Here is a 24,307-nt window from a genome sequence, read left to right as displayed (position 1 = left end):
TGCTCTAAGTTAAAATGAATTCCAAACAAATTAAAAAATCTTTCAAATTAGTAAAAATGTATCTTATTCAAAATAATGTATCAGTCAAGAAGCAGTTATAAAATAAAAATTAAAACATTTGCTTAAAAAATAGCTGAATGAAACAAGTTATTCTTTCTCAAATGACTAGAAAAATAAAAAATAAACAAAGAATTTCCTAAGTGCATTTATTCTAATAACAACAATGGCGTCTTAAGGCTATTACAAAGCAGAACACTTCAGATATTTACACACTTGACAATTAAACATAAATAATAAGAAAAGATTGTTTTCAACAAACTTACCTTAAATATGAAATTAAATTATGTGAAATACATTTACATTCCCATGTGGAGAAAGAAAGAAATATTTTCCAAATTGCAGCTGCTATGATTAAACAATGTTCATGAGTGTCCTTTTTGTATGGTTCATAGTGAAAGGCGCCTAGCAGTCCTACTTTGTGTGATGTGTATGTAATGGTTGCTGCTGAATCAAATTGTTCATTTTGTTTTTTTTTTTTTTAATAACAAATACTAAAAGTAGTAGTATGTTAATTATACAATTTATTTTATAATTAAATTATGTAACCATTTAAATGAAAAAAAAACAACATATTTGCAATAAAAAATATAATAAAATCATTTCTAATTATGTTTCCTGTTATCTCTTATTTTTAATAGTTGATAGAAAAACTAATTTGTTTATCATAATTACTTTAATTTAGGGGGGGGGCAAATATTTTTCCTATCTGTTCATGATTTTTTCATTAAAATTAAAATTAAAGGAAATTAATATTTTAGGAAAAAATTTATCTGCACAATCGCATCAACAGAATATTTAATTTGAATAATATTAACATTAATTAATTAAATTTATATTTTATACAGAAACATAGATTATACTTTTCACAATCTACCCAAACCAAATACATTATTTGAGTCTAAAAAATAAATGTTTATACAGATTGATATATTTATTACTTTGATAAAATGTTACAAATATTTTTAACATAGACAAAAGATAAGTTTAATAAAATAATATGCCTTATATGCATTGAAAAAAATCATTAGTTTCATTAATAATAAAGTTTTTAATTTCCTGAATATTATTGTATATTTTAAACAGTACAGGCTGTCCAAAAGGTCATTGAAGGTTTTTGAACTTAAATAAATTTCTTATTTTTGATAATTAATATCTTTCTATAATTTTAACACAATCAGTTTACACATTGAAAAATTTAAAAAAAATGTAAAATTCAAACAATCTTTATTTATGAAAAATAATGTCTTTTAAATGTTGCCCATTTTTAGCTTCGCATATTTGTGCTATTTCCAAAACATTATTCATGACAGCTTGCAGAATCTCTGGATTGCGATTTAACACCCTGATTTTGTTCCTGATGTTTTTCTTCAATTCTTGCAGTGACTTTTGGACACCCTGAACCCTGCAAGAATTGAAGGAAAACATCAAGAACAAAATAAGGGAGTTAAATCGCAATCCAGAGATTCTGCAATCTGTCATGAAAGAGCACAAATATGCAAGGCTGAAAATGAGCAACATTTAAAAGACATTATTTTTCATAAATAAAGATTGTTTGAATTTTGCATTTTTTTTAAATTTTCCAATGTCTTAGACGGATTATGTTAAAATTACAGAAAGATATCATCAAAAAATAAAGAATCTATTTAAGTTCAAAATCCTTTAGTGATTTTTTGGACATCCTGTATTTCAAAGTTTTTTCAGTAATTAAAATATTTAAAGCTAATTAAGATATTCTCACAGTAGTTTTTACATGGTAGCTTTTGTGCAATGTTTAATGGGGTAAGGGGGGCAGTGGTCTGTTGATGGAAGTTTCACTTCCACTTGCAGGTACATTTCTTGATTGTAAATTTCTTCCAGAAAGACTATTACTGTCATGATCCGAGTAAGACTTGGCATCTATTTGGGAACCGTTTTCATTCATATAGGGTGTGTAAAAGCCTCTGGCTACTATTGTGGTGTCACTAGGGTAACTGGAAACTTGCCCCAAAGGTCGTGTCTCTATTCTTGTTTGTTGGTCACTATGTGAAGGAGGAGGGTTGCAATATTGTGATGGATACACATCTGAAAAATGTTAAGTAATATTAGTCTATTTTGGCATATTATAACACTTCAATATAAAAAACATTTTAAATCTGAAATAAACAATTATTACATGAAAATTTCGTTTTAAAAAACAATCATGTATCTATAGATGCAGTATACTTAGTAGTTAAATAAATTCAGAAATTCAATATTGGAATTAAAATATCTAAAATTATATATATAAAAAAAAAGTTTAGTTAATTCAAGTATCTCTATGTATTTCTATTTTAAACAAAACAAGGAAAACAGAAAATATCACATACCAGTTTCACTTTCATGATGCCTAGAATTTACTTTGTTCCAATCTTCTCTATTTTCATTGTGAGAAGATTTTATTGAGCCTCTACTGGAGTAGTCTGGTGCCCTGTTTGCCCTTTTATTAATTTTATTACTACTGGAGGGCAATGCAATGTCCTGGACATACATCTATTTAAAAAAAAACAACAAAGATTTTTAAAGAAATTTAAATTGACCATTTCTTCTTGATAAATATTAATAAAATTAATGATGTCCTACTAAACTTATGACTTAGTTTAAAAGAAGAAAAAAAATGTATTGAAAATGATAATTTGGAGGTAAATAATTTTATATTTATAAAAACGAGCATTAGCTACCTTACTTAATTCATGAAACCTGACAAAAACAAAAATTTTATTCTTCTTTAAAGTAAGAAACATTCTCCACCATAGAAAATATCCAAAGATAAACAAAAATTTAAATACATAATAAATAAATTCTAAAAGAGTGATATATTTACAATGGTATGATTTAACTTTAAAAATAAAAGAATAAATAACTTACTTGTGATACAGAGTCTGAATTTGGTTGTGGTTTTGGTGTTTGAGAGGTCAGCATTTGTTGAGCACTTGAGTAAGGATGGGTTTGCATTCTGGGTGTTGGTGGTTGACTGCTTCTTATATCAACTACATCACTTGTAGGAAGAGCAACATTAGACCAAGGATTTGCTGGGTAAGGAGGACTTATCAAATGTCTCTGACCACTACTCACATATCCACCTTCTGCTACTGGAACACTTCGAGGATTGCAACAGCGAAGGATACACACTGAGATTGAAGCTGTAATGATCACAGCTATTGTCACTGCTACAGACACAATGATAATTGCTGAAGTCAGGTGAATCTTGTTATCTTTTTTGATGTTAACAGCATTTAACATTTCTGATGTCTTGTTGCTTATGGTCAGTGTCAAATATACAGTAGTTCTGGCTGATAGAACTGGACTACCACTGTCCTTCACTAGAAACTCCAGCTCATATGAGCCAGCATCTTGTTGGCTTAGGACATGAGTTGAACATAACAAACCAGTGTACTGGTTGATGCTGAATATCTGTTTGCTATTGCCTCTGATTATTTCATATTTTAGAAATGCATTCTCTTGACTGTCACTGTCTGATGCCTTTATCTGGCTGATGTTCTTTGTATGATGCGGGTAATATGTTACATCCATATTATAAGGATTAACACTAGGAAATGTGAAATATGGAGCATTATCATTTTCATCTCTCACCTTAACAATCACATTCACTGTGTTATTCAATGATGGACTTCCTTTGTCTTTTACAAACACTTCAAAATTATAAGTATCTTGAAACTCATGGTCTAAAGACATAATTGAAGAGATTAATCCATTTTCAGTGATTCGAAATGGTACAAATTGTTTATTGGTGCTCACTAAAGAAAAAGACAGTTTACCTCCAAGTCCCAAGTCTGGATCTGTGGCATTGATTGTGCCAATAGGAATTTTTGATCTCTGGTTTTCATCAATGAAGAATTTAAATAATTGTTTAGAAAATTGTGGCTGTTCATCATTCACATCCATCACTTGGACTGAAAATCTGCTTTCACTTTCAAGAGGAGGATTTCCTTTATCCTCACAACTGATCCTAATGTCATGGTGATCTTCACTCTCTCTGTCCACTGGTTTCTTTACAATTACTTGATATTTCTTTGTATCCAGACTTTGTAATTGAAACTTATTGTGATCAAGAGTACAAGTAACCTTTCCATTTTGATCAGCATCCTGGTCGGTAACCTTCACATAGGCAATAAAACTTCCAACCTTAATATCTTCAGAGATGTCAACTGTATTTTCTTTTGATGCAGATACAAAATTAACATCAATTACTGGAGCATTATTCTGTTCATTGATCACATTCACTTGAACCATGGCTAGAGAGCTTAATGGAGGATTTCCTTCATCAGAAGCTTTCACATAAAGATTATACTTCATTTTTTGGTTTGTAGTAAATTTTTTCATTAGAAAAATTTCTCCTGTTTTTGTATTCAAATTGAAATGTGATTTTACAGTGTCTGATGTTTTGGGACTAAAATTATAAGATATTTTTCCATTCTTACCTATATCTAAATCTTTCACAGACAAAGTAGTAATAGGCAATGCAGCATCAGGTTTGTTCTTGATTGAAACATTATAAACATTTTGAGAAAAGATTGGAGAATTATCATTGATATCTGTCACAGAGATGTGAATATGTAAGATACTTTCTTTAGCAGGAGGTTGTTTATTTTTTGCAATTACTTGAATCTGATACATGTCTTTTGTTTCTCTGTCAAGGTTTCCATCTAATATGATTGCAAGTTGTGAAGAACCATCAACACTTTCTGATGAAAATAATGTAAAGGGCTCATCTCTCCGTTTTCTCAAATTATAAATAATTTCATTATTCTGAATATCTACATCTCTGTCAATAGCATTTGGAATTGATCTTTTGGCACCTTTTCTATCATCTTCATCAAATTCAATATTGATTTGTTTGCTAGGAAACTCAGGTTGATGGTCATTTATATCTTTTATTATAACTTTGATTTCTAATAATTTGAGGAATGTGGATGCTCTTTTCACAGCAACATCAACCATTTGAAAACATTCCATGCTATAAGTACAAAGTGATTCAGCATCCAATGTTTGTGCAGTGTACAATTTTCCTGTGTTTTTTGAGACAAGGAATAATTTAGAATTTCCATTGGAACCTTTTCGTAATTGACTGAAAGTGATTTGTTTTTGTTCTTTAATTGTTACATCATCCATCAAATGAGTATCTGCTGCAATGTCACCCAAATAAGTATTTGCACCCTTGCCTTCTTCCACATAGTATGTAAGATCTACACATAGGCAAATATGAAGGAGAGCTAATAAAATATATACTTGTATCAACATGTCCATGATTCATCTGAAGTATATACTACAAGCAGTATATACTTTGAAATGAAGAGATTCTGTAAATCTGAAATTAAAAAATAATATACTTCTTTTAACGAAACAAAAGAAGTGCATGTCAATATTAAAGAATTATAATTACTTTTGTTTACAATGCTTGGAAAAATCCATCTGTTCATTTTTATTTTAAAATATTCGTCACTGTTATTTATATTGATTAAAAACTATACATCCCAGTTTACTAATGCAAAATACTACTAATAAAATATTAAAAAATTATTTATTTTGTTTAAGCTAAAATAATTTTGTTGACTGTATTTGACATTCTAGTTATAAAATATAAAACATCACTTTTTTTGGTATTTTACTAGACACATAAAACAGTCATTCTTGTATTATTATCTTAAATTAATTCTTATAGTTTTCTTGTCAAGCTTTTTATAATTGTTCCCAAACTCCAATAATTGAGGCTTCTTTATTATAATAGTGAAATAAAAAAAATCAAAATACTGAAATTCAAGTAAAACCAATAGTATCTACTTAATTGTCATATTGCAGTATTGAACATATCCCAAAATTATGAAAAACGATAAGGTATAAAATTAATTAAATAGTTTTCAAAGATAATTAGTGAAAATCGAGTTTTACTAAATTGGCTTAAGATTTTCAAAGATTTCAGAAAATAATTACCTCTCTTGTTATGATTCACACTCTCCGGTTTCTTATTTTATGTTTTAGCAAAACTCAATTTTCGCTCATTGTCTTTGAAAACTATTTTCATTAATAATTATTTTTCTACCTTGTTATGCTTTGTAATTCTTGGATATGTTCATTACATGACAAGAGTAGATTTGATTGGTTTTACTTTAAATTCAATATTTTGATTTTTGAGTTTCACTATTATAATGAAGAAGCGCAAAATAAAATTTATACTTATATATATCAACATGATAAAGCTTTTAACAAAATAAATGAAAGGATAAAAGCAGTGTTTTCTAACAAGATTACAAATACAAACATATATCAATAGTCGATGGCTGTGTGTTATAGAAATTGATGTTATAGTTGGAACATTCAAATAATTTTCCATAAGTGTAAATCTTTTCAAAGACAGCATTGACATTTTCAAAGACAGCATTGACATTTTTCAAAGACAGCATTGACATTTTCCCTTTATTTCATCTTGAGTCATAAAACAGAAATTAGTCCATAAAATAACTGAAAAATATTAGAATTTAAACAAACAAAATTTATTTTATAATATAGATGTTCTTTGTTTTATAAAAATAAATAAAATTAAAGAATATATCAATGAAAATGTATTTAGAAAGCTTTAAACATTTAAATAATTAGTTTCATTGATAGTTTTAAGATTAAAAATGCAAAAAATTATTTGAATTTGTTTGGTTAAAGCCATTTTCTGTTTTACAGCTGTTTGTAAGAAACCTAACTTTTGTAGTAACATCACTTTGTTAAGTGCTTTTTTATTACTTAAAATTTTATTAAAAATGCTATTTTTAGCCTTTCTAGTGTAAAAATGGTTTTATTTTAAAATTTAATTACAAAATAAATTTTTTAAAACTTTCGAATACATAATATATCTCTTACCGTCAATGTCAGGTGAATACCATTAGTAATATATCTATACTTCTATAAATTTTCTTTTTTGCTGTGTATTGATATTCATATTAAAAACCCCTTTTTTGTATTTATTTTTTGCCTCCCCAATGAGCAAATTAGGCACAAGGCCGTTTTTTAATGTGGAGAGAGAGAGGGGAGGGGGACCAGCTCCCCTAAGAGGGAACTGGATAGTGACAATTGGTATGAAGGATTTCCCCTACATTGACCAAAAATGATTACTCAAGAGCAATGGTCTGATATGTAGGGTTGCCCTCACATATAATCTTTGATTGCAGTATCTGCCAGAACAGATATTACACTTTGATAACAAAAAAGATCTTGGCCCAAAGGCCAAGAAGAAAAAAGGTGAACATTTTTCTGTTTATTTAGTTATTTATTTGCTTCCCCACTGAGCAAATTAGGCACAAGGCCGTTTTTTAATGTGGAGAAGAGAGGAGGGGGACCAGCTTCCCCGAGAGGGAACTGGATAGTGACAATTGGTATGAAGGGTTTTCCCTACATTGACCAAAATTGATTGCTCAAGAGCAATGGTCTTATATATGGGGGCAATCCCACATATGGTCTTTGATTGTAGTATCTGCTGGAACAGATACTGCTGGGGAAAATCAGTACAAAAGTGTGAAAATTAAAAACAAAAAAATGAAATTTGCAAGGTGAAGTCGAATGATGGCATTATGAAAATGCATGCGTAATGTAGTAGCAATTGATTCATGTTGTAATTTTTAGCCTTGCAGTAATCATGTCTTCATGGGTAAGGCATTAGCATCAAAGTAAAAAATAAATCATAAGCTAAATGTTTTGGTTTCGATTCACAGTGGTGGTGCATAAGTCATTATTTTTTTTTTAATTTTTAAAATAATTACTATATATTGGGTCCAATATAATATAATAATAAATACGAAATCTGCATTAATCAAAATATCATATTTAAGTGTATTTTATGACCATGTAATGTCAGACGGCCTGCTAGTATTCTATAATCATTAGGTTTATTGATTTATTTTTATATATACATCTTTTTTAAATACATCTACAACTGTAAACCAAATATTGTTAAAAAATTATTGAGAAATGTTTATTATATTTATAATAAAATATATATGCATATATTTATATAATTTGAATCGGATAAAATACTGTAATATAAATAATATTATGGATAACACTTGGATTTTTTGATAACGTTGTGTTGTGCACTTCTGAAATAATTCATTATAATGCTTCCCTTAAATGGTTCTTTTAACATATTACCTTGTCTGGAACAACACAATTATGTTTGGTCATTGATAAATTAAGTTGATTGATTAATAAATACATTAAAAACTTGATAATTACAGCATTTATAATACCTAATATTTGCTGAACTAATGAAAACATTAAACATTGTTATCATAGTGTATAATAAATATAACAAAAGAGAAATTAATTCATAATAACAAATAAATGAATTTCTCTATTGTAATATTGCACATGTATAGCACAAAGAATTACCACAAAGAAATCAGTTTCTAAGAAATAGTGAACTAATAAATCTTTTAATTTATCACTTTTTAAAATAATAATTGCAGCAAATTATTTTATAAAAATTGAATCTAATAGCAAAACAAAAAACTAAAAATTATCATCTAAAAATGATTATTTCTATCTGGCATCAAAATAAAAATGGCGTATCACAATAATTATTGGTAAAATATCTCTTCAAGTATATCTTAAAAATTATAATTGCAACAAAAAGATAAGATAAAATAATATTTTTAAATAAACTTACTTTTGATATGAAATTCATAGATAATTAAAAAAATGAAAAGCAAATCCACAAAAACGTTTTCATCTGCAGCTGCTATTGCATGACATCTTGACGATTCCTTTGTGTTGTTTATGTGAGAGGGAAGAAGCCAGTAGTCCTACTTTACATGTTGTGTGTTTAATGGCTGCTATGATGAAATAGTTCACATCTTTTTTTTTTTTCCAAATAATAGGAATATTTTTAATTTATATATATTTTATTATTCCTCTAGTTTCATATTAATATTTTTAAAACAATGTTATTAAAAGATTAAAAGATAATTTTATGAAATTAATACCTAACGTTAAAATAAATGAGATCTTTCTTTTTTTTTTTCCTTTTTAGACTTGTTTTCTTTTTATTGAAGTGATGTGCTAAATTGATGGGATGAAGTTGCAGATTTTATCATTAACCTCAATAAAAATATTTTAATATTAATATTTTGCAGATGTTGATTACTATTTTAAAAATATAAATAAATTAAACAAATAATAAAATAATTTTGATTTTATCTAAACGTTACTATTGAAAAATAATTTTTATAAATAGATCTTTATAAAATGTTCATAGTAAAACATTAAATAACTAAGTTTTATTCTTTATATTTCTAGTATAATTATTCATGAACATAGAAATGTAAATATTTAAAACATAATTAAGGTATTTGTTTAAGTATTTTCAAGATTGTATGTATGTCAGCATATTTACTGAGGTACAGGAGGTAGAGGTCTATTGATAGATGTCTGACTCCCACTTGGAGGGACATTTCTTGATTGTACATATTTAGTAGATTGACTGTCAACACCTGAGTAAGATTTTGACTCTACGTGCGGACTGTCTTCGTTCATATATGGTGTGTAAAAGCCTCTGGCTACAATTGTTGTATCGCTGGGATAGTTGACAGTTTGTCCCAATGGCCGCATATCTGTATTATGTTGGTGGCTTTTTTGTGAAAGAGGTGGATTACAATACTGAGAAGAGTAGTCATCTGAAAAATAGTAAATTATATTTAAGAAATTAGTCTTATAATTCAAATTCAACTAAGAAAAGTTTCAATTAATTTCTTTTAAACAATATAAACAAAACCAATAAAAACAAAGGGAAAAGGTATGACAATTTTTTGACGAATAAGATCGATATAAATTTATGTTCACTAAGACATCAGAAGAAAAAGAAACTCAGAAGAAAACGATGACATAAATCATAAAGCATTTTATATACATATATTGTAAAATGTTACGATTATAAAAATTAAATTAATAATAGATCTCATCTTTATTGATGCAAAATTTTCATAAACTTTCAGACTACAAAAATCAATACAAACAAATTTCAATAGAAAAATCCTGAATCATCATTTGGTTTATATAACTTACCAGATACTTCTTGTCTTGTATCTGATTCATTCCATCCTTTTCCATTTCCACTATGCATAGATTTCAAAGAACTTTTATTAGAATAATCTTGAGTTCTTTTCTTGTCTCTATTTCTGCTTGAAGGAAATGCTATGTCCTGAATATACATCTAACCAAAATAAAATTCAAGAATTTAAAAGTAGAAAAATATACATGATAAATGAATGTTACATTGTTAAAAAAATTATAAGTATAAAATCAGAATTTATACTAGAGTTAATCAGAAATAATTAAAAAAAAAAACTGTCATATTGCATCAATTAATGCTTACATTTTATATTAATTAAGGCAAATTTATAAGTACAGTAGAACAGTAGGCCATCAATCCCCTTATTTCTGCCTGTATCACGTTATGCAACATACAAATATCTGTGCGTAATGTTGCCAAGCTAATCAAAAACCTTGATTCCAGTAAAGCAACTGGCCCTGACGGCATTCCAATTATAGTGCTGAAAAGGCTCCAACCAGAACTAGCTCCCATACTTACAAAGCTGTTTAAGCATTGTCTTAAGGAGAATTGCTTCCCAACACCCTGGAAAACCTCATAAGTATGCCCTGTATTTAAAAGTTCAGGTGATTGATCATCTTCCTCTCAGTACAGACCAATTAGTCTACTGTGTGTCATGAGTAAGTTGCTGGAATCTGTGTTAAATAGTAGTCAACCACCTCAGCAAAAATAACCTTCTTAGTGACATGCAAAATGGTTTCCATTCTGCTAGATCTACAGCAGATGTGCTAATGGTTATATCTCATAGAATTAGTGAATCTCTTGAGGGAGGCTTCCTTCCTAGGGCAATTGCTCTTGACATATCAAAGGCTTTTGATAGGGTATGGCATAAAGGCCTAGCCTACTTCATAGGATATCCAGCTACTGTATAGCTGGAAATGTTTTCTGAATTATTAAATCATTTCTGTCAGATTGGTTGATAGGAGTAATGGTTGCTGGGCAGAAATCAGAAGCTCACAGTATTAATGCTGGAGTTCCTCAGCGGTCCATTCTGGGCCCAACTCTCTTCCTGATCTTCATCAATGATCTTCCAAATAACATCCTAAGATCATTCGTTGATATTTATGCTAATGACACTATCATCTATGGCAACACATCAAAGGTCATAAATGACCAAGTTCTCTCTGTCTTTTTCTCCTCTGATCTTGAGCATGTGGTACAATGGGGAAACTGGTGGCTGGTTTCTTTTAATGCATCTAAAACCAAGCTCCTATCTTTACATCATCACCGCTCTGCTCCCCGTCTGGAATCAATTGAAATGAATGGCTCTCGTCTTGAGGAGGCTCCATGTTTTGACAAACTTTTGGGGTTGACGTTTACACCCAATCTGAAATGGAACACATACATCAAATCCATTGCCAAGGTTGCTTGAAATATGGTAGGATCCTTCTACTGCTCCAGTAGATATCTCACTCCTGATGCAATTCTCTACCTATATAAAATCCAGGTACATCCAATGATGGAGTACTGTTGCCACATCTGGGCAGGAGTTGCTGGAAATAGCTTATTCTGCCTTGACAGAGTTCAAAATAGACTTCGTAGCTTAGTGGGGGAATGCCCATTTCTTTTTCCTGTAACCTCCTTTCCACAGAAGAGATGTTGCAAGCCTGTCCCTGCTTTATTCTTATTTTCATGGCAAGTGCTCGTCTGAGCTCCAATCTATGGTCCTCCCTCGTCAAAGTTTAATGAAAAACACTCGTCTAGCCAAAACCACTATCAATAATTTTCCCCACTCTTTATTTGTGCCAAAACCTAAACGTAGATTCCATGAACAAAGCTTCTTTCTTAGAACTGCATGCCTGTTGAACTCTCTTCTGTTTGCCTGCTTTCCAGCTGACTACAATTTGATTGTCTCCAAGTCCAACATAAACAAATTCTTGATCAACCGTCCTCCTAAGTAATCTAATTTGCAGAATATCCACTACTTACGATTACTACGCTATAATCCCATTGACTACTGTACACCCATTAACCCTTATCCTCAAGTGGCCTCTGGGCCTTAATAAATGGTGACTCCTTTGTGTAAAAAAAAAAGAAAGAACCCCAGGATATGGTGGCCCTAGCATACATTTTTTTTTCAGTTTATGATATGGAATGCAATGTTTTTCTGGCTGCTGGTTATGGTATTTACCTGCCTTACAGTGTTATTTATAATGTTATTTGATTATATATATGTGTATTATATACACTACTGTATTTTGTTCCTAATTTTTAATGCCATATCCTGGGATTCTATTGTATATAGATTACTTCCTAATAATAAAAAGTGACTAAAATTTCTCTTGATACACAGCAAAATGCATATTTTCATAATAAAATACATTACATTTTCTATAAATTATGCAATATATATGTATGAGAGCAGAATTTAAACTAAAGTATATGGGAAAACTCAACAGAAATGTACGCACTTTAAAGTAGTAATAATTATATATTCTAAAAACAGTGATAACATTATTGAATTAATGATGACTAATTTATTTCTGTGTTCATCGGTAAGATATATTTTTTCTAAAAAAAAAATGACTATTTTAAAATGTAAAATAAACTTTAGTCAAATATACCAACAAGATATAAATTAAACAAAATAATCTAAATAGATTGTGTCAGCTTACCTGAGAAATTGAATCAGAAGCTGATTGAGTATTTGCTTGTGGAGCTGATAGAGTCTGTTGATTATTGTTTTGTTGTGCACTTGCATAAGGATGGGTTTGCATTCTGGGTGTTGGTGGTTGACTGCTTCTTCTCATATCAACTGCATCACTTGTAGGAAGAGCAACATTAGACCAAGGATTTGCTGGGTAAGGAGGACTTATCAAATGTCTCTGACCACTACTCACATATCTGCCTTCTGCTACTGGAACGCTTCGAGGATTGCAACAGCGAAGGATACACACTGAGATTGAAGCTGTAATGATCACAGCTATTGTCACTGCTACAGACACAATGATAATTGCTGAAGTCAGGTGGATCTTGTTATCTTTTTTGATGTTAACAGCATTTAACATTTCTGATGTCTTGTTGCTTACGGTCAGTGTCAAATATACAGTAGTTCTGGCTGATAGAACTGGGCTACCACTGTCCTTCACTAGAAACTCCAGCTCATAGGAGCCAGCATCTTGTTGGCTTAGGACATGAGTTGAACATAACAAACCAGTGTACTGGTTGATGCTGAATATCTGTTTGCTATTGCCTCTGATTATTTCATATTTTAGAAATGCATTCTCTTGACTGTCACTGTCTGATGCCTTTATCTGGCTGATGTTCTTTGTATGATGCGGGTAATATGTTACATCCATATTATAAGGATTAACACTGGGAAATGTGAAATATGGAGCATTATCATTTTCATCTCTCACCTTAACAATCACATTCACTGTGTTATTCAATGATGGACTTCCTTTGTCTTTTACAAACACTTCAAAATTATAAGTATCTTGAAACTCATGGTCTAAAGACATAATTGAAGAGATTAATCCATTTTCAGTGATTCGAAATGGTACAAATTGTTTATTGGTGCTCACTAAAGAAAAAGACAGTTTACCTCCAAGTCCCAAGTCTGGATCTGTGGCATTGATTGTGCCAATAGGAATTTTCGATCTCTGGTTTTCATCAATGAAGAATTTAAATAATTGTTTAGAAAATTGTGGCTGTTCATCATTCACATCCATCACTTGGACTGAAAATCTGCTTTCACTTTCAAGAGGAGGATTTCCTTTATCCTCACAACTGATCCTAATGTCATGGTGATCTTCACTCTCTCTGTCCACTGGTTTCTTTACAATTACTTGATATTTCTTTGTATCCAGACTTTGTAGTTGAAACTTATTGTGATCAAGAGTACAAGTAACCTTTCCATTTTGATCAGCATCCTCATCAGTAACCTTCACATAGGCAATAAAACTTCCCACCTTAATATCTTCAGAAATATCAACTGTATTTCCTTTCGACGCAGATCCAAAATTTATATCAATTACTGGAGCATTATTTTGTTCATTGATCACATTTACTTGAACCATGGCCAGAGAGCTTAATGGAGGATTGCCTCCATCAGAAGCTTTCACATAAAGTTTATATTTTAGTTTTTGGCCAGTTGTAAATTTCTTTATTAGAAAAATTTCTCCTGTTTCTGTATTCAAATTGAAATGTGATTTAACAATGTCTGATGTTTTAGAACTAAAACTGTATAATATTTTCCCATTCTTACCTATATCTAAATCTTCCACGGATAATGAAGCAATAGGCAAAACAGCATCAGGTTTGTTTTTGATTGAAACATTATAAACATTTTGAGAAAAGATTGGAGAATTATCATTCACATCAATAACTGATATAAGAATATCTAAGACGCTCTCTTTTTCCGGTGGTTTGGTATTCTTAGCTATCACTTGAATTTTGTATAATTCTTTAGCTTCCCTGTCAAGCTTATCTTCTTCTAAAATTATAGCAAGTTGTGAGGTTCCATCTACACTTTTGGAAACAAATAGTTCAAAAGGTTCATCTTTTTCTTTAATTAGTTCATAAATAATTTCAGAGTTTTGAATATCTACATCTCTATCAATAGCATTAGGAATTGGTCTTTTAGCGCCTTTTCTATCATCTTCTGAAAACTGTAAACTGACTTGCTTATGAGGGAATTCTGGTTGGTTATCATTACTATCTTTAATGATAACTTTAATTTCTAATAATTTAATGAATGTGGATGCCTTTTTCACAGCAACATCAACCATTTGGAAACATTCTACATTATATGTACAAAGTGATTCAGCATCTAATATTTGGGCTGTGTACAATTTTCCTGTGTTCTTTGAAACATAGAATAATTTAGAATTCCCATTAGTACCTTTCCGTAATTGAGTGAATGTAATTTGCTTTTGTTCCTTAATATTTACATCATCCATCAAGTGAGTATCTGCAGCAATGTCACCCAAATAAGTATTTGAACTCTTTCCTTCTTCCACATAATAGGTGAGATCTACACATAGCGAAATATGCACAACTATCCATAGAATATATACTTTTATAAAAATCATACTTCTGGTGAAATATAATTATATCCACTTTGAAATTTTGCAATATCTGAAATCAGAAAAAAAAACAGCAATGTATTCCTCATTCAAAAAATATAATATAAATCAGTTTTTTTGTAATAAAATAAAATATTTGAAGCTTAAAATCTCTAAATACAGCAAGAGTATAAGGTTTAAGTTTCAAGCACTTTAGAAACAAGCAAATATGAACAAAACAAATTCAGGTTTACACTTGTTGCTTGGACTTCGGCTTGACTTTCATATATTGTAAACAAACAGTGAATAAACTCAAATTGTTTGCTTTGTCATTACAAGGTTGATTTTAAATATAATGAAAGATTTATTTTAAGAATAATAAATAGGGGTGGGGAAGATATTAAATATTTTAGTGCATTTTTTAATAAAAATTTTAATAAAGTAATGCATTCTTGCAGAAATGGTGCCTTTATTTGTGTTGTGTAATCATCTAAATTCACATTTTAAAATTATTTCATTCATTATGAATTTGAATAAAACATTTTCTGTATGTCTTTTTAATACAATCTAATATTTATTTATATATTTTTTGTCCTTGACCTTTTCGCTAGTAGCAAAGTATAGTATCTGTTCTGATACTTTACTTCATCTTTCTTCTACTTGGTCAGTGACAGAGAAATCCTTGTAGACTGAAGCAATTTTAATTGTTATCCTAGTCCAGAATGCTTCTTTTGGGGGAGCTGGATTTTCCCTACATTAAAAATCAACTTCATGTCTAATTTGCTCTTGTAAGAAGGCAAAAAGTTTGCAACTTTTTAAAATAAAAAAATTATTATTTTATAAATTTCTACCGTCAGTTTTTAATATAGAAAAAATCCAACCCTGACAAAAAGAGGGCACTCTGGATTGGGACAAAAATAAAAATTGCTTACAAAATATTAACAAAACGATGCAGAATAATTTTACTTAAAAAAAAAAGTTAAATGTTATTTCGTTTGTTTATACGTTTTGCTTACAGAAAAAAATTTGTAAACTTACTTTTTTTAGTCTGAAACTACAAAACAGAAAATTACTTGAACCCACCTGTAATTTTAAAACTACAAATCGAATAACAAAAAGTGAACTTGAGACACTAAAACTTAAAATACTAGGAAAAAATATAAATATTAAAATGTAAAATGCTTATTATTCTTTAAAACAAAAAAAATGTATATCTTTATTAAAATTATAATAATTTAAATATGAATTAAATAATCATAGAGAAGTAATTTGAAAATATGAATGTAGTTCACATGAAGCATACATACCCCCCCCCCCAAAAAAAAATCTTCTGTTTTTTTTATTAAAAATTTTGTGAAAAAGAAAAAAAAGATGCCTGCATAACATGTTTATTTTATTATGCATTCCACCCTTGTGGTGCGGTAAGTAAACACAAACACAATCTCTACAATGTTTTGTTTGTTTATTAGAATGTTTTGTAAAGAAAAAAATGCACCAAAGATAAATATGTAATAACTCTCCCACTTTTTTTTTAAACAAATCTTTCTTTATATTAAAAATCCGCCTTGTCATGAAAAAATAAACAACTCAGATTAATTATCCATTTGCTTACAGTGTGCAAAGGTCAAGCAAAGATCAACGAAACTGGTGTAGACCAAAATTCATCCCTTTTATCCTTTCATATTTGCTTATTTCTCAGATCCTTGAAACCAAATTTATATTGATAAAATATAATATTGTATAAGCTTATAACATTCATTCAATTTGATTTTATGTATTTTAGTTTTTAATATTGTCAAAAACATTAAGTTTTTCCAAACTTTCAAACCAAATAAAAAATGTAATTCATAAATATCTAAACGGCATACATTTCATCTTCCAATTCAATAGAATACATAACATTTAAGCTAGAGTTATTCCCCTTTAATATAACCCTCATTCAAAAATGTTTACATACTCCAACATATTAAATATTCCTTAAAAATGATGAATTTCAATACTTATGACATAATTTGTTTTAATTTGTCAGTATGTAAAACTAATATTCTCATCATTTATTTAGTAGTTAATTAAAAGAAATTTAAATTAAAAATATAAAGACATTATTTAAAAATGAAATGAAATTTCATTTTTAAATAATGTCTTTATATTAAAGAATAATGCATAAAATAGATTTTAAAAGTCAGTTTAATAGTATTTTTATCTATTTATCTTGCTATAACATTACATTTATGAATCCATGTCTAAATGAGGTATTCAGTAAATGTAACATGGTACTTGTCCAGAATTTTCCCTATATTAAAAAACAAAAATTAAGAATACTCTGTATGATGTATATACTCGTGATACAAAAAAATATTATATTCCAAAAATAATGTAAATTGATCAAATAGTTTTATTTTTAATCTCTAAGTGATCCACGGGAACAGAACCCCATAAACTTTAAATACATATATCCAATTTTAATAAAATTTAAATCATATGTATAAGATACTAATGCAAAAATTTTCAATATTTCAGCTTTTTCCAACTATAATAGAAGGCGAAATGGGAAAAGGGGAGGTGAGTTAAAACAAAGAAAATAATGTGGTGTTATGAACATTGTAAAAATATATATAGTTATAATCATCATTCAATCCAGAGCATTATCAGGTCTTTTTTGTATTTTCATATTTTTTATAATTATTGATAATTTTTGCAAGTGTTTTTTAATCTTTTCTTGTCCAATATATATACATAATTTAATTTTATTTTCAAATTATATAATAATTTAAATAAAAGATTAAATATTCACATAAATTTTAATCTTACATTTAATAATTCTATTTTCTATTGTTGATTATAAAAATGTGTGTATCAATATTAATTTATAAGAATTTTCCCTTCTTTAACCTTTACTGAATTAGAGTGAATAATCTTCTAAGAAAATAATTCAGAAATATATGCAATTTTTATAAAATGTTTTAATACAATAAACACATTAAGATATCATGCTCATCAAAAAAGGCTAAAAATATTTTTTAATCAGCGTTTTCTAAATATTATACTCATTAAAGAATTTTTAATGTAATCATTCAAAGATTTCAAAAAATTCCAACAATGAACACAGCTTTGATGTAAATAGATAGAAAATGTGTAATATTAACAACTTTTTTATTAATGGCAAAAAGAGTAAAAATGACAAATTTCCTATAAAAATTATCTTTAATCATGAATATATTCCTTAAACGGTAACATATAACTCAGCAAATTTAAATTTAGTACAAATTCTTAATAAATATCAAATAAAATTTCAAATTTTATTCCATGTCATATTATAGATAAATATTTTGTAAAATTTAATTAATTTGTGAATATAAATAAAATTTAAATACAATAACGTGAATAAATAATTTATCATACACTAAACAAAGCCTAAAAAGAACTGTCGCCATCTTGTATTTTTTTAATCACAGGATTTTTTTTTCTGTGTGTGGTTATAAGAGTTCAAATTAACCTATATCATTTTTATCACCATTTTAAATTCTAATGTGCAAATTATCATTATGTGCTTGGAATTTCATAATTATAGTCATACTGAATTAAAGATAAAGAGTAATCAGTATACTTAGCATATATAACTCATTTTGTTAAAACGAAAATGCTAAATAAGAAAACAAAATATAAGATTTTACAGATATGCATATTCTTTTATTCTGTATTAGTAAATAATTACTTTATGAAGTATACTTATATAAGGTACGAGTAGTTATGATTTGAAATGAAAATATTAAAAAAAGAAAATTGTACAATAAAAATATTATCAAAGAATTTTTAAAATCTTTCTTATTGTATATAATGAACTATTATTAATTTTATAAACTAGTTATTTTTTCAAATAACATCTCACACATTACAATAGAAAAAGAAATATAATATCAAACAAGATAAACGAAAAAAAAAATAGGGATTGTAGAAGAGAAGAGAAAAAAAACAGCTAAGAGTAAACAAAGCATGTAAAGTAGCATTAGGTGTAACAATGGCTGTTGTAGGAATACATTTTGACAGGATAATTCTGCTTTAAACTTGGATTTTTGAATTAAGAAAATGAAATGAAAAATTTAAACACAAAATTACCTTTAGTGTAAAATCCACTGGAATCTACATAACATTTAAGATATATTCTGAGAAAAAAATCACGACAGCTGCAATTATTCTACATCCAAAAATGTCCATCTTTGTCTTGTGTATGTTAATAGGAGACTAGCAGTCCTATGGTGTGTGTTATGTGTATAATGGCGGCCGTTTGTGAAAGATCTGGTATGTTTCAATACTGAATTTTTGTTTTTTTTATTTTTAGTATTAATTCCCAATGACAATTTAAATTTACATAATTATATAGATATTTATTAAAAAAATATAGACATACTCATATAAAACTTGAAAGAGATTTAAATTTTATTTCTTAATTTAGTAAATAGAAATTCATTGTATTTGTTTCTTTATATTGCAGAAATATCACAGAAAATGTTTAAAAACTATAAGAAAACAAGGAATAATCTGAATACAAGTTTGCATAAATATGAATATGTCAAATAAGAATTTATTTAATGTAAAAAATTATTATAATGTTTAATTACATATTTCTTAATTATAACTCAAACAGGATGTAAAAAATATGCTAGCTTTGCCTTAAAATGGAAAACTAAAAATTAAATACAGACATAATCTCAAACAACAAGACATATTATTGAAAACATATTTTGAGACTGCAAATAATAGCTTCATAACTCAATTACGTATTTATTAATCATATAAGCACAAATTGGTAGTTGAACTAATCTTTAAACAAACTATTTAGCATTTACAAAAAAATCATGTCTCAGTGACAATGTGCTTTGTTTGGGATGAATTAAATTAACCTGATGATTCCTTATAGGAATAAAATGCAAAAGACTTTGTAGATTGTTCTATATATTGTCATTATCTATACTCCTATGAAGTTGAGTTATTTTGTGCATTGATATTCATATTAAAAACCTTTTTTTTCTATTTATTTAAAAAGAAAATATAACTTTGTTATATATGGGTCGTGGAAATGCATTCATCAGTAAAAGATCTAGCTAATTTGCATATTCTTTTAAACATTCATTTTAATTTCCTATTAGTTTTTTCGGTTTTCTTATAGGAATATTCATCTTTAGTTAACTGTTATCTGTAATTATATTCATGCAGATATTCTACATGATTTATACTTGCGTAATATTTGTGTAAAAAGCTTATAGTAAACACAAACCTCTTTCTATATATGTTTATGTATGCGTATATATATTTGTTGAAAAAATTTTGCCTACCAAACTCTTCTGTCAGTTTTTGGTCTATAGACATGAAACTTAATATATAGGGTATTCGAACCCATGCAAACCTTTATTTTTGGGTTTAAGCCAGGGAAAATCAGTGCATAATTGTAAAAATAAAAAAAATTAAATTTGCCAGGTGACGGTCAAATGACAGCATTACAAATATTCATGTGTAATGTAATATCTATTGGTTCATGTTGTAATTTTTAGCCTTGCAGTAAACATGTTTTCATAACTCAGGCATTAACATCAAAGGAAAAAGTAAATCATAAGCTAAACGTTTTGGCTTTAATTCTCATTGGTGATGCACAAGTCATTTTTTTTTTTAAATTTTTTAAATCATTACTATATATTGGGTCCAATATAATATAATAATAAATACGAAATCTGCATTAATCAAAATATTTAAGTGTATTTTATGACCAGGTAATGCCAGACGGCTACCTAGTTTACTATATATAGGCGGAGGGGGGGCATCTAGCTTTGTTCAGGTATAAAATACATTTGAATATATTTTAATATGTCCAGATTTCATATATATTATTATTGAGTCGTGATTTTAAAAGTAAAAAAAAAGTATTTGGGTGCCATCATCTAGAATCGAAACCGAAACTATAGCATTCAAAGCAGGTGATGTTACCACTGTGTCAACGTGACATGCATACTGACTGATTAAAAATTAAAAATAAACTAAAATGAATGTATAAAATGTATAACTATCTTTTCAATTTTGACCCATTTTTGACCCCTTAAAAATTATTTTAACAAGCTAAAGACCCATAAAAGAACGATCCGTAAAAATCCAATCATTTGCGGCTCCTAGCGCCAATCTATGACTTTTAGTTTTGGAGAAGATAGTTTGAAAATATGAAGACACAGATGGGCACACAGACAGATAGATATATAGCCTTTTATATATTAGATAATCAGAATTTTATTATTATATATATTCTAGCATGAAAATAGAAAAAAATGTCTGTTCATATAATAATAAAACTCTGATAATCTTGCTTGTTTGTTTGCATACTGAATCTTTTAGATGATGGGAGTAGTAGCAGTATAAAAGGAGAGTATGAGGATGACATAAGTAATATACCAATCTGTTAACAGTAATCTCTCTGCTTAATCAGTATGGCAACAAGTGTTTTGATTGGATTATAAAGTAATAATTTTATTCAGCACTAATGTTTGGAAAGATAAAACAGCATTTAAAAAAAAAAAAAAATGGATCTTGGGTGGCATCAGCCAAAAGCGAAACTGAAAGCAAAATTTTATAAGCAAAAAAACGAAAAAAAAAAAGAAAAGAAAAATAATCGACACATGCCAGGAAAGAACTTGCATAACTCAAGTTAGTAAGCGAACGCCTTATTGATGGTCACACGAGGACACAGATGTCATAACGTCACAAATTTAGCTATTTAAAACTAGCAAATATTGCTATTCACACTTTTCTTTAACTTTTGCTAGTGATGCTAAAATTAAAGAAAAGGGTGAATAGCAATTAATAAAAATGTGCAGATATATTAACTATACTAGCGGGGGTACCCGGCGTTGCCCGAGTGTTTGTTTCCGGGACGGGGGGGGGGGGAGTTTTAAAAAATGTTATGGTAGGTAAGTAGGAAGGATCAAACCCGGAGTCATGTGTAAAAGTAGGAAAATAAAGTGTGAAAAAAAAAAAAAAAACATCTGCAACGTTAACAGTTCGACCACCAAGAAAAGTCTATTCCAGTTGTTTAGGAAAAAAAACAAAAAACAAAAAAAAACGACTACGGTAGGTGGGCGCGAACGTGAAAATATAATGTGAATTGTCCAGCATGCTAACCAATATGCCACAGAGCACTGCAGCTTAGTTTAGTGATTTTAAATAACTTCACATGAAAGAACTACGAAGCCAAACCGGTGTTCTCTTCTCAACTGTTCCTTGTGAACGATCCCCAAACGGTGTTAAGTGGTGGCAGGGGGAGGAGGAATTTATTAGAGAGAAAATATTTTACCACTTCCATTGATCTTAACCGAGTTTGGCCGTGACTTCTCAGCAGAAAAAGTATAGAAATCTAAGATTATCGAGGAATTTGAGAAATAATACGCCTATAACACACCTCAGATATTGTTCTGCCGTTTGTGCATATTATATTTGCATGAAATACCTTGATTTTTAATCCTATTAATGTCAAAATCAGACGGGAAAAAATGAGTTCATTTTATTTATATAGAGATAAACTGCATAATAAAATCAAATTAAAACTTAAAAAAGGAAGACAAATTATGGAAAAGGTTTGAATGTTTGGCTGTTATAGAAATGTATAATTCAAATTAATTTCAATAAAAGTTATATTTTTGACACCATTTAAAATTACCCCAGGTTTCCTCTGAGATCACTAAGTTTCAACTGTTGCTTAATGAATTTAAGATTTCTAAAATAAGTTAGAACTTGAGAAACAAAATTCATTTTTTAAACAGATTTTCTTTGTAAACTCTAAAAATTAAACTTGGAATATTTTAGTGACAAATTTATTAAAACAAATGACAAACCATTTAAATAACGATTTTTTAATTGCTATTTTATAGTAAATGAAAATAAATTACTCATTGTTCCTTAAACCCATTCAACATTTATCATATACTTCTAAGCATAAGAAAAAATGTATAAATACTCAACAAGTACAGTTTCACTTCAGTGGTTTAATATTTTTAATAGAAAACTTGATTAGTATTACATTTCAATGCAATTATTTTATGCTTAGAAAAATTTTTACACTTTGAAATAATACTGATAACATTTTTTATTTTGAAGTTGTTTTTTAACAACAAACATTTCATGCTGTAAAATCAAGCAATAATATATTTCATAAAATTGAATTTCTCAGATTACAAAAGATTATAAACAAACATCAGTAATAACTTTTCAATTGTCTATTTGACTATGCAAGTCTATATAACCATACAATATAACCATACAATATAGCTTCCATGCATTCTGATGTATTTATTTGTGACAAGCTGAATTTTAGAAAAATAAAATATTGTAAAAATCAATGCTGGCACTCTTCAATCTAATTTTCAACTATAATTAATCACGAAAGGTGTTTTTCATACAACTCTATTATCTATAAGGTTTAACTCAAATCAACTGACTTCCACTTTCTTGTCTATTCATTTTTTCCCCCATTCTGAACACCATAACTTTCTGCTGACACAACTGAACTGTCCACCTCATTCCTTTGAAATCACCATTTCTATGTCATCTCTACAGCTCACATTCAAGACACCTGTTATCCAATAACTTTGAATAGCATCATCTCATCATCAGTGAACACATGTACCTTTGCTGATAAGAAATATGCATACATATCTGTATCTTCTTTCTGTCTGTGATCAATCCCATTTTACATTGCACGATGCAAGAAAAGATGTTTTCATTAGTTACTAATGAGATTTGCAAAATAGATGTCATCAATGATATTATTAAGCTTGTATTGTGTCAGAAGATTTGGGTTGTTTAACATCTTTCAAGTGATCCCACCATGATTTATCTCCAAGGGCCAAATATTACTTTTTTCATCTTTATTTCATACATTAATTGTAAAAAATATCTTTAACTTTCACTTATATTTTAATATCATCACAAACTCTATTGTCTTTTAAGATTTAGTCAACACCTACTATTCAATTCACATTGCAATAAAATGATGTATTGACTTTTAACTTTATATCTATTAGATTAGCTAGACCTGGTAATTCTGTTTAATTCTAACTGACATTTTATATAGCTGTGA

The 24,307-nt window shown here is 28.6% G+C and overlaps 2 protein-coding genes across 2 annotated transcripts in view; both read right to left on the bottom strand.

Annotated features, from left to right (window-relative positions):
- Nucleotides 1-8,883, bottom strand: part of LOC145243075 (protein dachsous-like) — a 29,027-nt gene extending 20,144 nt beyond the window's left edge. The window contains exons 1-4 of the mRNA XM_080106177.1: nt 8,747-8,883; nt 2,944-5,404; nt 2,406-2,568; nt 1,835-2,121 (exon numbers count right to left, since the gene is read on the bottom strand). Of these exons, the coding sequence (XP_079962303.1) occupies nt 1,835-2,121; nt 2,406-2,568; nt 2,944-5,343 (2,850 nt within the window). The 5' untranslated portion in view covers nt 5,344-5,404; nt 8,747-8,883. The remainder of the gene's footprint in view (nt 1-1,834; nt 2,122-2,405; nt 2,569-2,943; nt 5,405-8,746) is intronic.
- A 561-nt stretch (nt 8,884-9,444) lies between these two features.
- The window catches only part of LOC145243074 (protocadherin alpha-7-like), a 28,215-nt gene continuing 13,352 nt past the window's right edge, over nt 9,445-24,307 (bottom strand). The window contains exons 3-5 of the mRNA XM_080106176.1: nt 12,802-15,265; nt 10,141-10,288; nt 9,445-9,752 (exon numbers count right to left, since the gene is read on the bottom strand). Of these exons, the coding sequence (XP_079962302.1) occupies nt 9,469-9,752; nt 10,141-10,288; nt 12,802-15,219 (2,850 nt within the window). The 5' untranslated portion in view covers nt 15,220-15,265 and the 3' untranslated portion in view covers nt 9,445-9,468. The remainder of the gene's footprint in view (nt 9,753-10,140; nt 10,289-12,801; nt 15,266-24,307) is intronic.

Source organism: Euprymna scolopes, chromosome 21 (assembly GCF_053919585.1).
Source record: "Euprymna scolopes isolate OS-2025 chromosome 21, ASM5391958v1, whole genome shotgun sequence".
NCBI classification, from domain to species: domain Eukaryota; kingdom Metazoa; phylum Mollusca; class Cephalopoda; order Sepiida; family Sepiolidae; genus Euprymna; species Euprymna scolopes.
This window is presented reverse-complemented; position numbering and strand designations above follow the sequence as displayed.